Below are 23,499 nucleotides of genomic sequence, written 5' to 3' on the forward strand. Positions count from 1 at the left end.
GTCTCAGGACTTCAATTCCTGCTAGTTGCCAGTGTGCCAGGATTTAAATACATGTCTAATTCTGATCTATCATTTTTGCTCTCTGCATGCTCACTTCATCTCAAGCTGTGGGTGCTGTGGTCATTCTGGAAGCCTCTGCTCAATAAGTGGTTTGTGCCTGGCGCTGGTGGCTCACGCCTGTAATCCTAGCTACTCAGGAGGCTGAGATCTGAGGATCGTGGTTCAAAGCCAGCCCGGGCAGGAGAGACCATGAGACTCCTATCTCCAATAAACCATCAGAAAACCGGAAGTGGTGCTGTAGCTCAAGTGCTATAGCGCTTGCCTTGAGCTGAAGAGCTGAGGGACAGCACCCAGGCCCAGAGTTCAAGCCCCACGACTGACAAAAAAAAAAAAAAAAAAGTGGTTTGTGTTTTGGTGTGAGCTGTTGAGATGTTGTAAGCAGTGGAAGAGGTGCTTGGGATCCTGCTAAAATGGAGTGCCTGGGTGTGGACAGCAGTCTCCCCAAAAGGCTGCTCCCCAAGATCAGTAGACCAAAGCAAGTTTGCCTGCAGAAAAAATTACTACAAGCCAAGCTCACTGGCTTTTTTCCTTTTTAATTGAAGTGGGTGCTGAATCTTAGTAAGACATTTATTCCAGTGCTGTGCTAGAAAAGAGTGGTTTGGAGTAGTTAGAGGAACCTAATGATGGCTTCCAGGCTTCAGGCTGGCCTGAGTCTAGCCCCTCCATGCCCTGCTTCACACTTCTGTTGTGGGTGCAGGTGAGCCAAAAGGAGTATGGGACAAATTCCTGGATGCTGTACAACTGAGATGGCTCACTGGGGCACTCAGATCTACCTTGACTGAGACAGATGAATGTAACTGGGACACACGTGGCTACAGAAGGTGTGGCGGGAACACTGGGACTCAGCCCCAGAATCTTGTCTTCTCGGTCGATGGTTTATGACTGTGCAAAACTCACACCAGCAATCTGAGCCTAGTTCCACATTTTATTTGTGCTGGTCCTAGGGCTTGAACTCAGGGCCCGGGCACTACCTCTGAATTTGTTTTTTTGCTCAAGGCTAGTGCTGTACCACTTGAGCCACAGCTCCACTTCTGGCTTTTTGGCGGTTAATTTGAGATAAAGAATCTCACAGATTTTCCTTCCCAGGCTCCTGAGTAGCTAGGATTACAGGCTTGAGCCACTAGGACCTGGCTGGAGAAGTAGTATTCTTGAGCTATATGGGACAGGTGTAAGTAGATAGCAGTGGAAAACTTTGCCTTTGGTTTGGGGCTGTATTGGTAAGTTTATAGTATTTTTAATTTAAAACAGAATTTATGGCTGTATAGTGGTAAGGCAGGGAAAATCACTTTGTCCAGTATGTGGCATAAAATGTAATTATTGTAGAAGGGGTCAGTTGATCTAGCTTAGACTCCTAAGCTTTTGTTTTAGAAGCCTACAAACACATGCTGCTATTTTGGGTGCTATTGGCTTTCGCTTGTACTTTCCTGCATTTGTGGTGGGAGTGTGGCTAGAAAGGGCATGAGACTTAACATCAGAACTCCTGGGTGTGGGTCACAGAGAAATGTTAGGTGTCTCAGTTTTGTTTCTTCATCTAGTTATAGGATTTGCTAATTACCTTAGTTGGTGTTAGGAAGGTTAGAGGTGAAATTTGGAGACTACTTTGATTAGTACACATCTTTACAAAAAGTAAGACATCCACTCTGCAGACTCATCCCTCCCTCCCTCCCTCCCTCCTTCCCTCCCTCTCTTCATTCCTTCCCTCCCTCCCTCCCTCCCTCCCTCCCTTCCTCCCTCCCTCCCTCCCTCCCTCCCTTCCTTCCTTCCTTCCTTCCTTCCTTCCTTCCTTCCTTCCTTCCTTCCTTCCTTTCTTGTTGTTGTTGTGGGACTTGAACTCAGGGCCTGGGCACTGTCCCTGAGCTTGTTTGCTCAAGGCTAGCACTCTACCACTTTGAGCCACAGCTCCACTTCTGTTTTTTAGGTAGTTAGCTGGATATAAGCATCTCATAGACTTTTCCTGCTCCTGCAATTCCCAGATCTCAGCCTCTTGAGTAGTTAGGATTATAGGCATGAGACTACCACCCAACATTTTTTTAGTTTCTTATTGTATGCTAGGTGTCTTTTGAGTAGACACTGTACTGTGGTGGTCAGCTGAAGTTTGGGGTCTCCTCTTAATAGCTGGGTGACTTCAGTTGCTTTGTTTGTAAGATGAGGGTGATGGTGTACATTGTGTTGGAGGTTAAGTTAGTTAAACTTACAAAGTACTGTCCCTTTTTCTCTCTTCCTTGCATCTTTTTTTTTTCTGTATAAATGTTCAGTTCCTTTTTCTGAAAAGGCAGGACAGCAGGAACACTGAGGGCCTGGGTGCCGGAGGTGGAGCAGAGACTCCGCCGGGCGTGAGAACATGCAGTAAGTGAGAACTAACACGTGGTGTTGGAGCCATGGAGATGTTAGACACTGTACTGTAGCAAATACTAGGCTGTCTTGACGGTTGCAATTGGAGGTGATTTTGTGAGTTTTCTTTGAGATGAGTACCTGGAAGTTTGTAAGTTTTAAAATGTTTGATTATTTTTTCAGACTTATATCAGCACATTTATTACCACATGGTTTCTCTGGGCCAGAAAGCCAGGCCCTGGCTTCACCTGGTGTCTGCTTGAGGCGCTCTGGCAGGGCTGCAGTTTGGGCACGTTCTCATCTGAGGCTCAGCTAGGGCAGATGTGCTTCCCAGACCCCTCCATGTTGGCGTCCAGTGATGGTCCTCCGGTCCTTGGATTCTTGCTGCCACGTCAGCCCCCCTCCCACCCCCCCCCCCCCCGTTTCTAATGTACTCTCAAACCTCCTTGGCCCCTCTCCCTTTCTCCCTGTTTTGATTCATCCTTAAGTAGATGGCCTTCCCTTAGGAAGACCTTCTTTGTTATTTCTATTTACCAATGTTTACTAAGCTGTGTTCTCTGAAAGGATATAAACTCAATGGCAACTCTGAGTTCCAGCAAAAGTAGGTGGTAGACATTGCCTTCGCTGCCTGAGAACAGACAGATGGCAGCTGCTCGGGCCCTCACAGCTGGGACTGTCCCAAGTGTGCCTGCTCTGGGCTCTGCACTGCCTCTGCAGGATCTCATATGCTGGACCCCTGCTCCCCCCCCCCCCATGCCTGGTGCTCACTGTCTGGAGCTCCACCTTCCCTCCTGGGCAGAGCCTGTCCTCTCAAGACCTGCCTCCTGTGCTGCCTGTGCTATGTGTCCTTGCTAGATTGGCTCTGGCTAACAGTGTCTGCAGCCTTGAGTTTGGCTTCAGCACGAGCCATGCATGTTGGTGTCATTCCCTTGGTGAGCACAGACAGCCTGTGGGGCTGATGAGTGGGATTAGCTTTGCTCCAGAGTGCTTGGGCAGGAGTGGTGTGGACAGGCAGCACTCTGGTCAGCACATCTAGGAGAGAGTTGTTTCACTTCTGTGACTTTATTTCCTAAGATAATAGCTACTTTTATACTGTTCCTGAGGCACTAAAGCCTTACTTTTTTATACCTCCTTTTTCTCCTTTTTTGCAGATAGTGTTTATTTTATAGTCCTCATGTTTATTCACTTGCTCACAAGAGTATCACAGAAAATACCATGTTTGTTTCATTTTGGCCTGCTTTTTAAAAATAAGACAGACAGACACCCACACATATGCTTTAAGTGGGCAGGAGGCTAAGAGGTACGGTCGTCCTTATGACCAGTAGTGCCATGTATGCTGAAGGTCAAGGGCATTTCAAATCAAATGGAGAAAGGTGGATCATAACTGAGCCTGGCTAGACTAGAAAGGTTCAGTTTCCTCCCTACCACCCTCCTGTTCCCTCAGGACTGCTGTGCAGCCTAGTGGCCTCCGCCTGTCTTCTTTAACTACTTTGTGGATGCCAGGAGGTGTTGGGGTGTCCCCTGGTGTAGGAAGGGAGGCAGAGTGTGTAAACTTGGGGCCAGCACAGGGCTACTTTCCTGTCCTCTTACCTTGCAGGTGTCCCTCTTTTTTTTTGTTTGTTATTGTTAAACAAAGGATGAAGCCTTTAACAGTAGACACATCTCTTCGTTTTTCTCCAGACTGAGCCCATGACTTGTGAAGCAGCGGGGAAGCAGCGCTGAGGGAGGAGTCAGCGCCTCTTTATCGGCACTGTGCTATCAGCGTGATGGTCCAGAGGGGAGCTTGGGCTCCGTGGGAGGCCCTTCTTTCTCATTCTTGGCCTCTAGACCTCAGCCTTCCCTACTGGCCCTCCTCTGCCTGCTCTGTGAGCCCATGATGCTCCACTTCCGCTGTTGTTCTCATCCTGGTTGTGACTCGGCCAGCATTGCCAAATACAGATTAAGAACCCTCCTGAGGGCAGACCTGTCTTATGCTCTCATCTTCTTCACTCAATAGATGCTCCATGAGTGTTTGTTAAATAAGCGAACAGTTGAGTGCCACGGAGTGAATAGCCATTTAAGATGCTATAAAATCAGGCTTGGTAGTATTTTGTAGACTGCAATTTTTAGGAATCCACAGGTCACTGGAGGTCTTGTTCAAGTTTAAAGAAGAGAGATCTTAAACTTCATCTTGAGATTTGGCTGAGTGAATCAGTGGGAGGGGGAATTATTCCAATCTGGAAAGTTGTGAAAATAGCAACTATTTCCTCAATTTGTTTCCAGAGGTAAATAATTTAGGATTACCTCCTGGTTTTGCAACTGTTTTTTGGTTTTTTTCAAAATTAAAAGGTGAATAGGAAGAATACTGGTCATTTTGCTGAGAAGAGAGTCTTAATTGACAAAGCTAATGATCTAGAAAACCCTATGTTGGAAAATGTCACTTTATTATATGCGTCTGGAAGTACAGATGGGAAAACAGATTTTTTTTCTTTTTGCAGTAGATTCATTAAGTGTTTAGGAAGAGATTCTCTCCTGCACCATCTTCCAATTGCAGACCGAGTTTAAACGCCACATTGTCTGTGCTGGACTGCTCTGTAATAGCACTGAGACTAAGCTGGGGTTGTCTCTAGCCCTCCTGCACCCTGTCCAGGCTAGACGATCCCTGTGCACCAACATCCCCAAAGCAGGGAGATTGTGGAATTCTAACAGCTGCCACTTATGGAGTGCTTTCAGTTTGCTAAGAATATCCCTCGGAGCTCAGAAATCCTGGGTACTTGCTGCAGGTCGTTCAGAGCTGGAGGCTGCTTTGCACTGAGGTCCCCTGGATGCAGGCAGCCCTTCAGCTCATCTGGCACAGACAGCAGCCCTTGAACATTCTTATCCTTGCCTGCCCCCAGCTCCAGTGGCTCCTGCCCTAGGAGAGCTAAATACCAAGGTATGCATACCACTTGCTGCTGTTTATCTTAGAAGCAGTCTGCTAACCTTTCGTTTTGTAGAGAGTAAGACTTGTTAGTTGCACAGACCTGGTGCTGTGCTGTTTCATGTGGTAATGTAGCAATTAGCCATCCACATGGAAATTATTTCCAGTCGTGTCTCTTTTGTCTGGTGCCATTTAATTGAAGTAGGGAGTATTGCAAGTCAAACGGGGCTTGCTGTATGATACTATGTGATTCGGTCTCTGCCATGTTCTTGCGCTAGTATTCCTCTTCTCTCCTGGGTTTATGGGAACACTCAAACATTCCCAAGTGTCTCACAATTGTGTCAGTGACCACTGAAAACCCCTTGTGCTCCTCCACCCCTTGGCCCCTGCTCTGGGGCTCTGGGCCTCAGGAAGTCCAGGGGCTGGGACTGCAGACTCCGAGGTGACTTAGCCTGTTGGTGAGTCTCTTTCTGCTATAGGCATGTGTGTGGTGTCTCCCTGACCAGCTCATTCCCTTGATCATTGTTTAGGTTTCCTGTCTCAGCTGCCTCTGGCTCCCCTCATTCTCTACTGAGAAAGCCAAGACCATGAAAAGAACTTTTGACTCCCTTGGTGACTGTCTCCACATTTGTTTCTCCACTTTTTTCCTCCCTCTGAGGATGTGTCTTCCCTGACAGCTAAGGCAAAGCAGGACATGGTGACTCACCCCTGTAGTTCCAGCCACTTAAGAAGCTGAGATCTGAGGATGCTAAGGGCAGGCAGGATAAGAAAGACTTGTAGGGTAGACTGGGCAGGAAAGTCCTTAATCTTTCACCTACATTGATCACCAAAAACCAGAAGTGGCGCTCAAATGGTAGAGTGCTAGTCCTGTGTGAAAAGAGTAAGGGACAGTGCCTCGGCCCTGAGTTCAGGACAGTTCAGTACAGCGCACACACTAAAAAAGAAGGAAAAGTGTGGGAGCGGAGGAAAATAAGGGACGGGAAGGAAGGAAGAAGAGAGAAAATAGAGACAGGAAAGGGGTAGGGAGAAAGAAAAAAAGGGAGGGGAAAAGGAAAGGAAAGGAAGAAAGCTGAGGCATGCTCCGTGTGCTGCATCAGGAACCTGGAGACGTTGCTAGATGTCTGTTCCCTCACTTTCCTTCATTAATTCTGCACTACGGCCATGGCTTTGTCTCCCTAGTTGATAGATTGTGACTTGAAGATAACGTTCTCTCTTCAGTCTTAAATCACAACATTTAATCTTGTAGCCCCAAAGCCTGGCCCTGCCACGTACTGGTCACGTAAGTGGTTCCCTGCTCAGCATCCTGGCCTCAGATGTGCACACTTCCTCCAGGCTTCTGCTTCTCGGGCTTTTCTGGCATTGCCACCCTTGTCCCATGGATACAAGTTCCCAGGGTTTCTGGGCTCTGGATTTGGGACCCTGCTGGCCAGATTTTCAAAGTCAGTGTCTGAAATCCTTTCTCATCTCTGACTGGTCAGACATCCTCTTCTATCATGAAATGACTCAAGTCAATCAATATATTGGAGTTCTGGCTTTCTGTTCCAAGTGAACAACTTAACAATTACCTATTTTCTAGGTAGTGCATATTTGCACAGATTCAACTATTCTTTCATGGGAAATTTGTTTTTAGAAATTGACTGCTTCAACAGAATGCTGTTACTCTTAGAGTGTATTTCCTTTCTAAAAACAAGAGTGAACCCATTTTCAAAGCAACTGATTAGTAAAGCATTTAATTAGAAACTATAGGTGAAGTATGATTTTTATGGCAAAGGCAGGAGTCACACTCAGATTTGCCAGGGAAGGCTAGTGTAGCTGTGCACAGTGTGGCCTTGGCCCTCTCTTCTTCTAGACGTTATATTCTGTCTGCTTTAAGTTCAACAATCCTTTATAGAAGAGTTTTTCTTCTTGGTTCTTTTTTCTAAAAAATGTTAATGCTAATGGGGAAATAGCAAGTACGGCTAAAATCTTGGCCTTTTTTTTTTTTTTTTGGTCTATCATGGGGCTTGAACTCAGGGCCTAGGCGCTGTCACTGAGCTTTTTTGCTCAAGGCTAGCACTCTAACACTTTGAGCCAGAGCTCCACTTGCAGTTTTTGAGTGCTTAATTGTAAATAAGAGACTCATGGGGACTTTTCTGCCCAGGCTGTCTAAGAACTGCAGTCCTCAGATCTCAGCCTCCTGAGTAGCTAGGATTACTAGTGTGAGCCACCAGTGCCTGGCTGCATTTTATTTTTATTCTTTTTTAGTCTTTTTAGTCAGTGTTTTACACAGCTCTGGTACCTCTTTGAAATGACTCCGTTAGTTCCCTTTTCCAGTCACCACAATGAAATGACTCAGCTGATTAATTTACAAAGATAAGAAGTATATTTTGGCTCATAGATCTGGGGGTTTGAGTTCCCCAGTTTCTACTGGGGCTCCTAGTAAGGCAGCAAGCACATCATAGTGGGAAGCATGTGCAGAGAAAATTGTTTTTAAGGCCAGAAAGTGAAGAGGAAAGCGACTAGAAAGGGATTACTTCTGAGGACAGGGCCCCAATAACCTGAGGATCTCCCCTACCGCCCCTCCTGAAGCTCCACAACACCAACAGTGCCACCCCGGGGCCACACCTGGCGCCTGGGACAGATAGCACAGTCAGCACAGCTGACTTAATTTTAACTGCAGCCGCCACCACCATCCCTACTGTTTCCAATGGCACTGGCATTTTGGATCACATTTGGCTGAGTCTTCACTTACTATAATATTCAATTTGACTAATAAATCTTAACTTGATGATTCAGTTCATTGCAATTATAATGGGAACATTTTACCAGTAATGTTAAAAATGTCTATGTCATTTGTCAAATTTCAGGGTAATGCATTTGAAAGTTCCCTTCTCAGAAGATGCCAAAAAGGTCATTTAGACTTTTGGTGGCTCTTGACACTTTGCTCTGTCAAGAGTAGTAACCTGGAGAAGTAGTCTTTGGGATTCTTATTTTGATTGGTGCTTTTTGGACACCCCTTTGTGTAGCATGACAACAAGACAGGGAGACGCGAGTGCCCAGGAACAGTGCGCTTTCCATGCTACATGCTTCCTGAGACACACCAGCCCACCCAGGCATGCCTACCTGCAGATCTTGGGGAGCTCCGTGCTCAGCAGGGCTGGGCCTGCGCCCTCACCTACCTCCTCTGTGACCAGCAGCCAGACAGCACTGCACGACCTGTTTCCAACAGAATTTACTCAAGTGAATGCATGGCAGCTGATGGCCAAGTAGCATGTATGTGTACTCATGTGTGCTCTGGAGTCTGGGATATCTCAGGTGTCTTGGTGTGGCAACCTTCCCAAGCAATCAGGGTGGAAGTGTTACACCAGAATGTGGTCCTCGTTAGATCCCAGCAGGCCTGCTATCTACGGGTCTCAGGTTCTGTGCCCCCCGCCCCCCCAGAGTTCATGGCTCCTTGACTACTCACAGCTTTCCTTAGGTGCAAGGGCCTATCATTAAGGGATCAAAGTTCATTTCCCTGTCCACATGATTACCTGGAGAGTTGAAAGTAACCAGAGAGAGTGTGCCAGTGTAAGAGCTTGGAGATAGACCAGTTTAATGATTGATAAAATGATGGAGTGTCTTAGAGGCTGTTGAGAGTTATCATGAAACAGATTGGAATTCTAGATAGTGGGGTACTGGAAATTGTTGGAACATTGGGGTGCCCTAATTCTCGTGCAGTGAGTACCAGAACCTGTGTTTTGTATACAGCTTCTGTTTCAAAAATATAAGTAGGGAAAGGAACACGTGTGCATGCATACACACACATACGTATTTGGGTCATACGTATTTTAGGGGGCCAGATTTGTTTTGTTTTTGTTTATGTTTTTTTTGGGGGGGGGTTGGTGCTGGAAATCAAGCCCAGGACCTCACTCATGCACTCTCCTCCTAAGCTCATCCCAGGACCAGTTCTTTATGAGTCTCCATTACTATCCAGACCTGAGAGTTTTATGATTGCAGATAAAGACTTAACAACTAACTGTGGCATCCTTTCTGCCGACACTAAGCTTTATCATGCCCTGTATAGCATTGTTATGGTGAATTTTAGGTGAGGGCATTTTTTTATTGTGTCAGACCTTATAAGAGTTTACTTGTGCAAGTGGACAGCTAGCTAGATTTGCCTTGAACTCCACACCCTGCAATCCAGGTTACTCCAGCAAGCTGTTAACATTCTCTGTCCCTCAGTTCCCTCATCACTAGAGTGGAGCTAATGATAATGCCTGTTTCAGTGGAGTTAGGACAGTTAAGTTATGCACACGTGAGGTCCTAGAGAGCATTGAGCACCAGTCATTGTTAGTGTTGGTGTTTCTTCCCCTCCTCCTCCTCTATATAAACCTGGGTCATTGCTTGTATAGTACAGGGTGCTCTGGGAATCAGCTGCCCTGCAAGGGAGCTTGGCCATAATGCTCTCCTCTTGGTGATTCTGGTCACGTGGCAATGCTGACTTAGCTGTGAAGGATTTATCTGAATGACTGAAACCTAAAACAACTGAAAACTGAAGTGATGTATTATGAAGCTGAAGATAAGTAATTCTAGTTTATTTCTGAGGCAAATAGTTTATTACAGAAAATTTCTTTAATGATAAGCTTGACCTTTTGAGTGCGCACTGGTGGCGTTGACTTGCAGACCACAGATTGTGTCTTGATCATGGCTTAGAATAATTTTCAGCCAGAAGATTGAGAGGTTGAGGGAAGGGGAAGTCCAAAGGCGATCCTTTGTAGATGTGTCCTGCCTGACTCCTTATCCAGTCAGGCGATGGAGGCCCAGGAGGAGCCTGGGCTTCTGGACAGCCTCTCTGGGGTACCCAGATGGAGGGTCTGCTTGGACTCTTGCTCCTCACCAGATTATTAAAAGAGAGTAAAGAAATCGAGACAGTCTCTGACCCTTAGATACAGGAATATATTCTTTTGTTTGAGGCAGAGCTGAAAGAGAAGGAAAGGGAGCCTATTGGTAAGGTAAGCTGTGGTAAGGACCATGCAGCAGAGTGCCTACAGGAGCAGCTCTCCGGGGGAGCGTGGACTGAGTTCTCCGGAGCTACCCCTCCTTGTCCCCGAGTCCTTTCAGATCAACTGCAGGACATCTCCCAGGCGCACTTTGTCACAGCCATACTCCGCTGTCCCATCAAGAAGCAGATGTGTTTCCTTCTCACTTGGAGAGAGAGAATCTCTTTGAGTCACCATGCAAGACACTGAGGCCTCACTGGTAGACAAAGACATGTCCCTAGCTCCTGGAGCCTTACTACGGGGGAAAGAAATGTCATTAGAGGTCCAGGTGATGGGGCTGGAAGCCAAAGCATGGGGTGCGGGTGGGATGCTGAGGAAGGTGGCTATAGTAGGAAGATTTGAACTCTGGCCTCTCAAATCATCTTTGATTTTTAAGTCCCTCCTGTGGCCTCACACTGGTCACCTGAGGATGTTAATTGTGTCTTGTTCTACCAGTCAGGGCCACTCAACAAGAAATAGTTGATGCTTGAATTTCTACTGTTAACAAATATCTCCAACTGTTTATAGAGTCAGTACTTATTGAGTGAATAAGTGATTGACTGCTGATAACTGAATCTGGTACATAGCTGATTGACCTTCAGGGCCAGACAGATGGTAACTAATAAAAATGAAACAGAGGTACATACATACATACATACATATATACATGCATATATCTATATATGTATATATAAATAATTTTTTTGCCATGTTTCAACAAATGACAATTAAATTTAAACTATGGATCATAAATCCAGTTATCTTAAAAGTACTTTTATAGGGGCTGGGAAGGTGGCTCAGTGATAGAGTGCTTGCCTTGCATGCATGAAGCCCTGGCTTTGATTCCTCAGTACTACATAAGCAGAAAAGGCTGGAAGTGGTGCTGTGACTCAAGTGGTAGGGCACTATCCTTGAGCTGAAGAGCTGAGGGACAGTGCCAAGGCCCAGAGCTCAGGCACCACAACCAACCAAAAAAAAAAAAAAAAGTAATTTTATAAATGTAATGATGATGAAATTTTCCCTAATCTTATTTTTTATTTTAAAGCACTACATATGTGCTGTAGAAAATCACATATAAAACATACATTTTCATGTATATATGTATGTGAAAAGCAGAAAGCCTAATGTGTATTGGTGTAGTTACATTTTTATTTGATGATATTGAGTGAATTCAAAGAATTTTATGATGAAAAATTCCCCGAAGACTCACATGTAATCTGTTTAAGAATAAAAGTCTTAAAAATTGATTTTTTTTCCCCTCAAGAGCTGAATATATGAACCATGTTTTGATTCGGATTTATGGCCCTCAAAACTGAGTTTTAGATTCAACAGTCACTTGATGATTTGTCTCTCTGTTAGACTGCTATGTCACTTATAAAGTAAAGGGGTTAAATTGACCTCCTAGAAATCTGCTGTGTTGCCTGCTGCTTCTGATTGTTAGTCCTGGGTTTGGGGATAGAAAGGCGAAAAAGCTTCCAGGTATCTAGTACACCGGGCCGTCTCTGTCTTCTACTGTTGCCTTTGCATATTCCACTTCCATCTTTTGGTTTTCCTTCTCAAATATCTCTTTCATTCTTCTCCTTCAGGGGAAACCCTTTTCTTTCTTCCTTGGCCCTTTCTGTGTGTGATAAACAGGTGTGACTTTGTTTTCTCTAGCCTATGGGAACCAGTTCAGGAGGTAGTCTGTTGCTCCTCTTCTTTCTCCTCTTCATTTGCAAGAACAGATCCCTCATTTGTAAGGCACTGGGTTTGCAGTGGACTCACAGAGATGCCACAGGCTGCCCTCCCAGGAAGTCCTCATAGTACTGAAAGCCTGGAAGTCTCCTGGCCATGCAGAGGTCACTGCGTTGCCTCCTTCCCAGGTCAGTGTGAGGTTCTGTGGCTGATCTCATCCTCATAGAAATAAGTGAAACAGAGACATATCACCGGGAATCTGGTGTGTCTATCCAGGACAAATTAACCTCATTGTCCCTTTTAATAATGTATGCTTAAGAAGCAGCACAGAATACATGTATTTAAGTGTGAGAAATTTAATTGCATGCTGTTAGGGCCTTAAAAAAATCAGAACCAACTAAATACAACTTGTAAATATATTTTGTCATTGTTATAGCTGTTATGCAGAGCAGAGTCACCCAGCCACCTTATATACTTTGGAAATTAATAATTACACAGAATGTAGATTTTTTCAAAACAGTGTTTAGGAGTCATTTTATAGAACAACTTTCCTTGTGGAATATTTGAATGCCTCATAGCAGGTGGCTGTTTGCTGTATGCATGTTGGGTTTTTTGGTTGTTGTTTGTTGGCTTTTTTTCCAGACATTCGTCTGGGTAGGGGAACAGTCTTTAGAAAAGTAAAGATCCAATTTCGGCAAATGTTTGTGTCTTACAGAGGCTTTCTTTGCCTGTTCTAACCCTTCTTCCTCCCAACAGTTTGAATCTTTCTTTAGGTCAAACCATTTCCTTTGAGAATTGTTTTAGGAAATACCTCTCCATGTATTCAGGGAAGGGCTTATCTTTTTTATTTTTAAAATGCTTATTGCTTGATATTAAAAACAAAGACACCCTTGACTCAAAGGCATTCTGTTCCTGTGCCATGCGGTTAATATTTCAAAGATGCTTCACATGCTAGATGTTTCTGGATTAAGAATTCACATAATAACAAGTTCTGCTTATTTTGGTTCTCCACAAAGGTTTGTTGTATGAGCTTAAACCAAGGCTGCAGCTGACTCCTGTGACACATATTAACTGTTGACTTAGTATAAGTGCACGTCTATCTCGAGTCTCTCATCAACCTGGAAAATTTGCATGCTGCATAGCAGCCATCTTCTTTTATACTTTATTAAATATCTGTCAATTACAAATATCAAGGTTTTACATTAATGTCAAGATAGTACATCAAAAATTCATGGAATATGTGACTTTTTCCAAGGGTATTTAATACTTAATGCATTTGTGTCATTTTTCTTTCCAGAGATATTGACAGGTTTTATTAAGTGTTTGTTAGGGAGATTTCATTTTTATCAGGGGACTATAAAGAGAAGCTGCATGCTAAATCAATTTTTTAAAGCCAGAATATCATTCATTTTTTCATCTTCAAACACTTATAATCCATAGGTTTTATTTAAATTTCTTCTTGGTTTATTTTTGTTTTATGTGAGTGATAGTTCAAGACGGAACTTTAATAAGGATCAAATATGCTGACTGTAGTGGTTTTTAATTTCCTTAAGCATTGCTACCAGACCCATGCAATATGGTAAATTCTTCAAAATGTCATACTTAACATATTTAGCAATATTGCTTCTTTTTATTGAAGCCAAACAAACAATTTTAGATATTAATCTTTCCCAAACATAGTGATTATTTTGTACTAGGCACAATATTACTGTGTCTCACAGGAAACCGCCTCTGGATAGAAAAGGGAAGAGGGGAGATTTTTTTTCTGAATCACCTGGCTTTGCAGAAGGATCCCAAACCCTTTCTAAAAGTAAGCTCTTTATGCTGCAAGTGTGATTGTGAGCATTGGCAGTTGTCCATCATGGCCCCACTGTCGATAGATAGGTACCAGGTTCAAGACAGTAAGAGCATCAGCTGCTCTGAACACAGTCTGTGGCGGCTAGTTCCTGGGTCTGTATTTCTTGGGGTTTTTTATGGGTATGGTAACCTGATCTGGCCCAGCTTTTTGTCGGTATCCTATTGCCTGCCCTTGAGGTCCCCATCACTTGCCTCTTTCCTGGCCACAGGAAACGGTTTGTGGACACTCCTTATCTATGGCAAACTCTAAGCGTGAGAAATACCATCACAACTGAAACCAGCCGGCCGCCAGAACTGAGGTTTCTTTTTTAACGCACATTTTAATTTTCGGAGCGCAGGTCAGAAATGCTTTCTGTTGGAAAGGCTGCTGTGCTGGGAGCCAGCTGGTGGGAGGTCGGCGCCCGAGCACGGGGTGCAGACTACTCCTCTGCCCTCTGCTTAGCAGTAGTTAAGGAGGGTTTGTTGAAGGACATTTGGGAACCTTCAGGTCACTTTAAATTAATTTGTACAAGATGTTTTTAAATCTTGGAAATAGGGGAAAAGCTTTTAAAAAATCACTTAAAGGTCAGACTTTGAGTGAAAATTATTTGGAAAAGACATTTATGCTTTTCACCTTTTCAGAATAAGAAAAAATTTTCAACATTTAATATTTTTCATGGATGAGTCATTTTTATTATGAATAGCTTTTAATATTTGATATCATATAATAAAATTTAAATGTAGGGTGGTTATTGTTTTGCTTAGGTAAAGCTGATAAAAGTGGCCGCTTTGGATAAACCCAGCTTGTGTCTGCGATAAAGTACTGTCAGTGATGGCCTGGCCTTCCAGAGCAGCTGGACACCTCGGGGCTGGCAGCCACTCTCACTGCTGCCAGTAGGTGGCGCTGTCGTCACGGTGGAGAGAGCCCTGCTGAACTGGAAGTCACTCACATTTTGCTTCAGTGTAACTGTTAAGTGCTTGTATCAGTGGCAGAATAGCTTTTATGCCAGAAGTGTGTGTGGTAGGCACACCCTGCTTTTTTTTTTTTAAGAATAACTATTTCTAACAATGTCTGCAAATATTATATAACCATTCGAACAAAATAATAGCCAAATTCAGCCTGAAAATGCACTTATATTTTTAATGACTTCATCAGAATTCTGAGTATGACTTTTGAGGTTACATAAGAAATGCCTGTAGGGGTTGGGAAGATGGCTCAGTGGTAGAGTGCTTGCCTTGCATGCATGAGGCCCTGGGTTTGATTCCTCAGTACCACATAAGCAAAAAGAAAAAAGCCGGAAGTGGCGCTGTGGCTCAGGTGGTAGAGCGCTAGCCTTGAGCTGAAGAGCTGAGGGACAGCGCCCAGGCCCAGAGTTCAGGCCCCATGACCGGACCCCCCCCCCTCAAAAAAAAAAAAAGCCTGTAAATTGGAGTTCAAGCACATGGCTTATACCTGTAATCCTCACAATCTGTGGGGGGCGGGGGTAATGATTTGGATCATTATGATTCAAAGGTAGAAAGTTAGCATGGCTTCATCTCATGAGATGGCAGTTAATTGAAGAAGTAAGTATAGGTAGGAAAATCGAATGTCAGTCCCAGGGGGGAAAATCCATGACACAAAGCCACCCTCCCCAAAATGTGTGTGTGTGTATGTGTGTGTGTGTGTGTGAGTGAGTAAATGTGTGTGTGAGTGAGTGAATGTGTGTGTGAGAGAATGTGTGCGTGGCTGAGGAAGAAGAACTCCTGCCTAAAACTAAAAAGCTTATGCCAAAAAGAAGAGGAGAAAATGTATATCGATCATGGTACCCTTTTTCCTTAACTGGCCACCTATACTCATGGTTTTCTAGGGTTCAAAACTTTAGGTGTCGGAAGTGTTCCTCAAGCATTGAGATTTAGCATTACAAACTCCAAAAATGCATCTTCTGTTTTCAAGTGAAACTTTTGAGAAGGGTATTATTACATTTTTATCATTGATGGGATTTAGCCTAGGCATTTAGTGACTTTTTAAATGCCATAGTAAATTGCATACATAGTTGTAATGAATTAAAATATTTAAAAATAACAAAACATTTCTCACCTCCTAGACCTCGGAGAAAGGTATCTGGGACCTGCAGAGTTCCCCATAGAGCAGATTGTGTGGCTTTCATCTTAATATGAACAAATGGAAATGGTAGCCGCCGTTGCTTCCCTCTCTCTTACTATCTTGAAGTAGTTGTGCGAAGGGGTTTTAGTTTAACAAATCAGTTTTGTGAGTACGGTGCATCTTGGTCAGCGTTGCCCTCTCATCGTAGAACCCTCCGTTCCATTCTGAAGGGCTTCTGTGGTATGTCTGATCACATTAGTTTGGGGGAGGAAAACGCCACCTGTCTTAGCTAAGTTTAATAACTGAGTGGAAGGCATGTCACACTTTGAGAGCACAACCTTACACTTGTGGCGAAGGAGCGTGAGCTGTGTCCATCCTCCCGGCTCTTAAGTCAGCTAGCTGTGTTGAGAATTGTCCCTTCCTGGAGCTGTGATTTCTCCGACTTATCATCTCAGGTGAGAATGTCTGTGCCACATACCCTAGTATGTATTGCCTGAGTCCCTCCACTACTTTCATGTTGTTAGTGCAAGCAGGCAGCTTATTTATTGCCTGCTGTTGTATTTTCTTTTATTTTTTGAGGCAGTCTGAGGTCTTACTCTGCAGTCCAGGGCAGCCTCAAACTCTTGGTTCTCTTTCCTCGGGCTTTGGTGTGCTGGGGCTATGGGTGTGTGCCACCCTGCCTGGCCAGACATTCATTTTCGGATGGCATGAATCTACTTTTACATTTGACTTTTCTTCCAACGGGCTAAAACTGGGTTAAGAAGAGGGGAGAAGCAGGCACCTGGGGTCACACCCATTTGGCAGCCTTTTGTAATACATAATTTGCCTAAAATTGAACACTGAGCACAAGCTTTTGTTTGCTAATTGATTTACGGGTTGAGCCACTTGTACCTCATCCCCTACTGTCCTGCATGTGGTGCCAGCGAGTACATTACAGCAAGCGATGATAAATGGCCGAGCGCGGGTGATGCCAGTGCGTCAGGAGTCTCGTGTGCTCCATGGAGCTCCTGCGTTCCCCTTGCCACGCAGACATGCAGCCACACCCCAGAAAGAACCATTTGTTCGTCTGAGCACTCACTGCGATCTGTCTATCCGGCTGTAATTGAAACTGAAGATGAACATTATACTCTGCAGCTTTTATTTCTTAATTGACACAAAGTTTTTAAGTGCTTTAAAGGTCTAGGGTGTTGGGAAGAGAGAATAGGAAATGTATAAAATTTTCTTCCAAGTGTGAAGTCTTGGATATTTTTACCAAATGTTCTTTTGTCCAGAAAAAAAGCAGAACATTTAAAAATCTGCTGATGTCTGTCGTTCTTTATCTTATTTGGTTGTAGATTTACCACAGTACCATACTATCCTTGATTTTCTGTACCCGATTTACCTTTGCTGTGTGTGTGCACAGGAGTTGACGTTTGAGCTGCTGTGATTGTCCTTTCACAGACAGAAGAGGGCTCAACCCGACCCTGGCCTCGTCCAGCGAAAGGCTGGGGCAGCCTCCTAGTTGTGCAGGCCCCGTGTTTCCGTCTAGAGCACATGTTCCTAGTGTGGGCGCCTGCCTGGTGAAATCAGTGCACCCCAAGTGTTCTGTGCAGTGTCTCAGGGCTCTGGGATCGAAATATGAAGGAGCAGATTTATGGAGGCTGCTGGGCACAACAGATTAAGTTGACAGTGATGAATGAGGGCGTGACGGCCTGGTGATTCCCCCGGCCGCACGCCTGGACACCGCCTGCTTCGTTTGGCTCTTGTTAGGATTTGTTAGGCAGCTAACTAATGAGATTCTGCTGACTGATTTCTGTTTCCCTTTTTCTCTCTTTGCCTCTGCTTCCTAAAACTCCTCATTCCCAGACCCATCCTCATGCCAACAAACTGCCCTTGAAGGATTCTTTCACTTACGAGGACTACAGGTGGGTGTGCAGGCATAGCAGGGGGCGAATTCCAAGAGAGTGTGGGGTGGTGCGAGTGAGTGACGGGCTTCAGAGACAGCCGTCGCAGAAGCGGCTAGCACGAGACGCTGGGTGAGCCCCATCGCCGCTCACTGAGCGGCAGCCAAAGGAGCTTGAGCTTAAATTAATCTTAGTACTGGGTGGTGCTGAAGGGTTTGTTCCCCCACCCGCAGTGGTAGAGTGGACTCACGGTAGAGTGTGATAGAAAATTGAGTTTCTCATATCACACAGTTCTTCTCTAGAGGCTCTCGCATGAGAAGGGAGTTATGCCAGTTGCTTTTCCCCAAGGCTTGAAATGGGTGCGGAGTAAGCATTTGAGTAAAGAGTGAGCCTCCCCGGCCCTCTCCTCTCAGTGTCTCTGAAGCCTGCCTCTGCCTCCCCTTCTGCCACTCCCCTACCTCTCAACCCTGGAGTGCAGTTTGAATGATGACAAAACAGCCTTTGAAAATTTGCCACAGGTCAAATGGCCTTATACTTCTGGTTGAGTTATTTCTTACTGCAATTGGCTTTTGGATGTTCAGACTGTAATTAACTCTTTGTCTTATTGTTATAGGTGGGCAGTCTCTTCTGTCATGACGCGGCAGAACCAAATTCCCACAGAGGATGGGTCCCGGGTGACCCTGGCCCTGATTCCTTTATGGGACATGTGTAATCACACCAACGGCCTGGTAATGGTCTTATGGGGAGGATGGGGGGAGGCATCAGGGAGGCCGCTGCTCAGCTGCCCAGAGCATGTCTGCTTACCCCATGTATACCCCCCCATCCCCTCAATGTCCCCACCCTCCCAACATTCTCATATCCCCTCTCTCTGTCATCTCAAGCCCCATCCCCTCGCCTTCCTGATGTCCCCTCCCCTCCTGATGTCCCCTCCCCTCCTGATGTCCCCTCCCCTCCTGATGTCCCCTTGCCCTCTCGGTGTCCCCTTCCTGCCGCCCCAGCACACCTGCCCCTCCTCCTGTGGCCTCAGGTAGGAGCTGCGTTGGCTGTGTCCTGAGAACTCAATCTTAGGCCACCTTAGAGCACAGTGAACTGCACACAGAGTGTGCTGTGCTGAATTCCAGCCTGGCATTCATTTTTTTACTTGATTGGGCCACTAGTGAAACCAGAGTTTTTATTTTCATGTTCTTTTAAATATACTGATTTCTTGAGGAAACCTTTCTTTGTCCATCTTGTTTTCCGTTTATGATGCTTCTCTTGTTCTCTGCTGATTCCATTTCTGGCTAGGTGCTTTTCCTTGCTCTTCCTGGTCCCTGTCCCTCCCCTGCCGTGTGCACAGTTTCGGCTGCTGTGTCGCCGGTCTCCTCACAAGCCCTGGTGTTGAGCGCAGGAGTTGCTGGCGTCACTGGGTGGGAGACAGGAAGAAACAGGGAAATTTTAGTTTTGCCGGTAATTTCACCAGCAAAGGAGGGCGAGGCCCTCGGTTTCTCAGTGCTCATTGTGTTCCAAATATCAAGAAAGCTTTCCTGATCATGAGACATAGAAATAGCATCAGTTTCAAGAGGTATGAGAAGATAGTGTTCAGTTAGATTTTGTTCTTTTCTAATGTCAGCTTTTTTTGTTATAAGCATTGATATTAAAAAATAGACTTAAAAAGAACTGGAAGTGTGGCTCAAGTGGTATAGTGCCAGTCATAGAAAAAGCCAAGCCAGAGCTTGAGACCCTGAATTCAATCCCTGGTGCCAGGGAAAAAGAAAAGAGATTAAAGAACTGCTGTAGATGATTATTTTACTTCTGATTCCACAAAAAACAGACAGCACGTGTATGGACACATGCATGCACACATGCTTGGTGTGCCAAACACTTAAGGTAGACTATCCTTCTATTAATTTGAGAAGGTCTAGCAACAGTTACTCTCTTGAATCTTGAATGTACTTAAATTGTAGCAACAAAAAATTAGTTCCATTTTATAATTACAATTTTTGCCTTAATTTAGATATGCTTAATTAGCAACACTAAGAAATAGTAACATGTTTTACATTTTTTCATTAATGAACATAATTTTACATTCTTTGTTCATTTTTTTTCCCTTCAGAGATATTTTTAACTGATCCGAAGCTTGAAATTAAATTTTTTTCATAATACTTTTAATAGATGGCTCTAGTATTTTTCTTTGTTTCACAAACTCACTTGATCATTAGAGTTTATATTGTGTTTTTTTGGGGGGGCCCAGTCGTGGGACCTGAACTCTGGGCCTGGGCGCTGTCCCTCAGCTCTTCAGCTCAAGGCTAGCGCTCTACCACTTGAGCCACACCACCACTTCCGGCTTTTTCTGCTTATGTGGTGCTGAGGAACCGAACTCGGGGCCTCATGCATGCGAGGCAAGCGCTCTACCACTGAGCCACCTTCCCAGCCCTTTATTGTGTTTTCTAAACTTAAAAAAAGTGCACACTTTATTGTAAATAAAAAGAATAAAATATCACAGCCATCTCATGAGCTCAAAGCTCCGCCCCTCAGCCCGCGGGGAGCTGGTGTACTGGCGGTAGAGAGGCTGTTGGGTAGGGCTCCATTCTCCCCCTGGCCTCCCACCCAACTCGAACATGTCCTGGACACACGTGCTGCCTCTGCCATGTGAGAAAGCTGTTCGCTTCTGTGGGCTTATCTAAAAAATCTCATACAGATGACAGCTCTTGCTATTTTCCCTGGCCATCCTCCGTGAGGTGTAACTCAGATGCTGCCGGCCCAAATCAGGGCTGTGGGAGGGGCCGGCACAGCACACGTCCTGCGGGTCTCACGCGCTCTCCCACACTCGGCCCTGCACCTTTGTTGAACTGTTCACCACTGTCGTCATCAGACTGTATGGGAAATAGTCTCTTTTAGCACTATAAAGTTGTACATCATGCATGCAGTTAATCTCTCTTTAAAAATAAGAGCCTTGAAATCAAGGCTCAGCTTTTGAAGCGAGAGCTTTTCTTTGTGTGTGTGTCTGCTGACGATCATCTTGTCAGCCTTCTGTGACTCTCTGGAGGAGCTGCAAGAAAGTTGTAACCCAGCAACGCTGTCTGCTTGGAGCAGTGTCTCCGAACCCTGGCTGCGCTAGTGTGGGACTGGGACCGTCAGTGTGTGGCCCTGGCTGCAGAACAGCACAGCGAGGAAAGGAGGCAGGCAGGAGGAGGGCCTGGTGCCAGGGTGAGTTCCCTAGCCACCTGGAAAGTCAGAAGGCCAGTCCTAAGCTGGAGCTTGCATAGTGGGTCAGCTTTCCTTTCTTGAGGTGGTTTGGTTTATACAAGGACACCCTGGCTGTACCTGACCTCTTGGCTCAAGTGTCTAAAGTGGTGTTAGTTAGTATTTCACCTGTCAGTCAGGGTCAAAGAATAGCTGCAAATCCAAGCAAGTTGAACAAGGTTTTTTTGTTGTGGTTGTTTGTTTTTTGTTTTGTTTTCTGTTTATTCCCAAGGTCTTTGTATACTGAGAAATTGAAAAAGCCCAGTTTTATCATAGTGGACTGGACCCCTGCACAATCTGTCTCCACAGTACCTTCAACATGTGTAGTTCTGTCATTAGACACCAGTGCATCTTGCCCGAGGACCTTTGCACTTGCTTTCACTGTGGTCGCATTAAGTCCTGTGGTAAGACCTGGTGGTTACTGTTGTTACCAAGAGTGAGAGACACCTGAAATACCCATGAGCCCCTGTCATCTTCTCTTCATTCTCTTTCTTCCCTCCTTCCCTAGTGTCTCTCCCTCGTGCTTGAGTTCTTTATAAAAGGACATTTCTCGTTATCAAGGTGATGTTTTAGAGTCAGAATAGTGAATCAGAAGGAATTGGATGGAACTGATTTTGATCTGAGTCACGTGTTTCAAGTGTTGAGCATCAGAGGTTTCAGACGACATGGCGTCCTTTGTTTCTCTTCACTTTGTTGGTCCTTACTTTTGCAGATCAGAAGCATGAAGGGCTTCTAGACATCTGGTTTATGAGCCGTGGGTTCTCGGCATGAGTGCGTTAGGTTGGTTCCGCCCACATGTTCTTCTAGGTCCCAGGCTGAGAGTTGTATTGGCAAGCAGCTCTCGCAGCTGTCTTGAATCTTTGGTTCTTCAGGATTAAATGTGTCGAGGGCATTCTCAGGAGTTCCGCTGTGGGGCCGTTCCCTCTCCCTGTGGGCTCCCAGGGTCAGGCACTGATCAGAGGGAGAGCCTGACCTGCACACCCACTGGTGCTAGTAGTTGGGAACGCGGGTGGGTGCTGAGAGCAGAGGAGCTGGAGTGGGAGGAGGCCTCCTTGGAGAAGCCAGGTCTCTGGTCTCCAGCGTGGCAGTAGCTCCAGACTAGAGCGTGGCCAGCAGCGGCGTGGCCAGAAGCCCAGGGAGGTATGGGCCTCCTGAGATCCAGGTTTTACTCTGAAGTGGCCGCCTGGAGGGGCGACACTACTCCCTTTGCAGTTCAGTGGGCAGCAGTGTGGGAGCAGGGGCCAGTGGAAAATAATCAAGGGACAAAGGATGTTGTGTAGCCTGTGGTCTTAGAAATCCTCACATTACAGAGAGACAGGGAATAAGAAATGTTATTTTGTTTTGTCTTTGTTTACCTAAAAGTTTTAATTTCTCAAGCTGGGAATGTGGCTTAGTGGTGGAGTGCTTGCCTAGCTTGCATGAAGCCTGGGGTTCGATTCCTTAGTACCATGTAATCAGAAAAAGCTAGAAATGGCACTGTGGCTCAAGTGGTAGAGTGCTTATCTTGAGCAAAAGAAGCTTAGGGACAGCGCCCAGGCCCTGAATTCAAGCCTCAGGACTGGCAAAAAATAAAAATAAAGTTTTAATTTCTCCAGTTTCAGAGTAAATCTATATATACAGTTCAGAAGTAGTTATTTTTGTCTCTTAATTTTTTATCCAGTGGAAATCCACTTTGATTTTTTTTTTTTTCTGTGTGTGGTGTTGGATATTAGACCCAGGGCCTTGTCACCAAGTACTTTTCAGCAAGTACTCTACCACTGCACTACTTCTCCAGCACCCACTTTCATTTCTTAATGGTCAAACATTAGATAATGCTTTCAAGCACGAGACCGGCGCTGGGTGGGTGTGCGCCGTGTCATCGGGGGTGCCTGCCCTGCTGTGGGCAAGCGGGCACCCAGCTCAGAGGCAGCAGTTTTGTCATAAGGATTGTATTGATCAGGACATTGAGGTATCTAAGTTCCCACGTGGATCCGTGGTGTGTGCAGATCTGGTTGGTTGGTGTCTGGAGTGCTTTGCTCGGTTTTTGAGAGCTGTGAGAGGCACCCTTTATGTACCTCTAGGTTCTCTGTACTCTCACGACTGAGTGGAGCAGAGACGCCAGGAGACACTCACTGCTCTTGTCTTGGTTTCCTCCATGGCAGATCACGACAGGCTATAACCTGGAAGATGACCGCTGCGAGTGTGTGGCTCTTCAGGACTTCAGGGCTGGAGAGCAGGTGAGCCTCCTGTGGTGTGCACAGCATGTGGCCACCAAGGCACTGAGTTCATATCTTCTTTGTTTTAAAACTGTCAAACTTAGAAAATTCTGGATCTGTCTTCAGGATCGCCTGTTTTCCAGGATATATCTTTAGACTTTAAGCCATGATAAATGCATTGTGCTTTGAATTGCAAAGCGATTTCGCTATAGATCTTTGCACAGTTGACCTAACATTTGCGACACTGTTAATTGAAAATACACTTTTCTTATAATACTAAAACACTTTTTTTTTTCTTTTGGTTGGTCATAGGACT

The 23,499-nt window shown here is 45.2% G+C and overlaps 1 protein-coding gene across 1 annotated transcript in view; it reads left to right on the plus strand.

Annotated features, from left to right (window-relative positions):
- The window catches only part of Setd3 (SET domain containing 3, actin N3(tau)-histidine methyltransferase), a 73,298-nt gene that overhangs the window by 42,008 nt on the left and 7,791 nt on the right, over positions 1-23,499 (plus strand). Inside the window, exons 7-9 of the mRNA XM_069997605.1 lie at positions 17,729-17,787; positions 18,380-18,494; positions 23,130-23,204. Coding sequence (XP_069853706.1) covers positions 17,729-17,787; positions 18,380-18,494; positions 23,130-23,204 — 249 coding nt within the window. The remainder of the gene's footprint in view (positions 1-17,728; positions 17,788-18,379; positions 18,495-23,129; positions 23,205-23,499) is intronic.

The sequence above is a fragment of the Dipodomys merriami genome, unplaced genomic scaffold, assembly GCF_024711535.1.
Source record: "Dipodomys merriami isolate MVZ:Mamm:240054 unplaced genomic scaffold, mDipMer1.0.p SCAF_50, whole genome shotgun sequence".
NCBI classification, from domain to species: Eukaryota; Metazoa; Chordata; class Mammalia; order Rodentia; family Heteromyidae; genus Dipodomys; species Dipodomys merriami.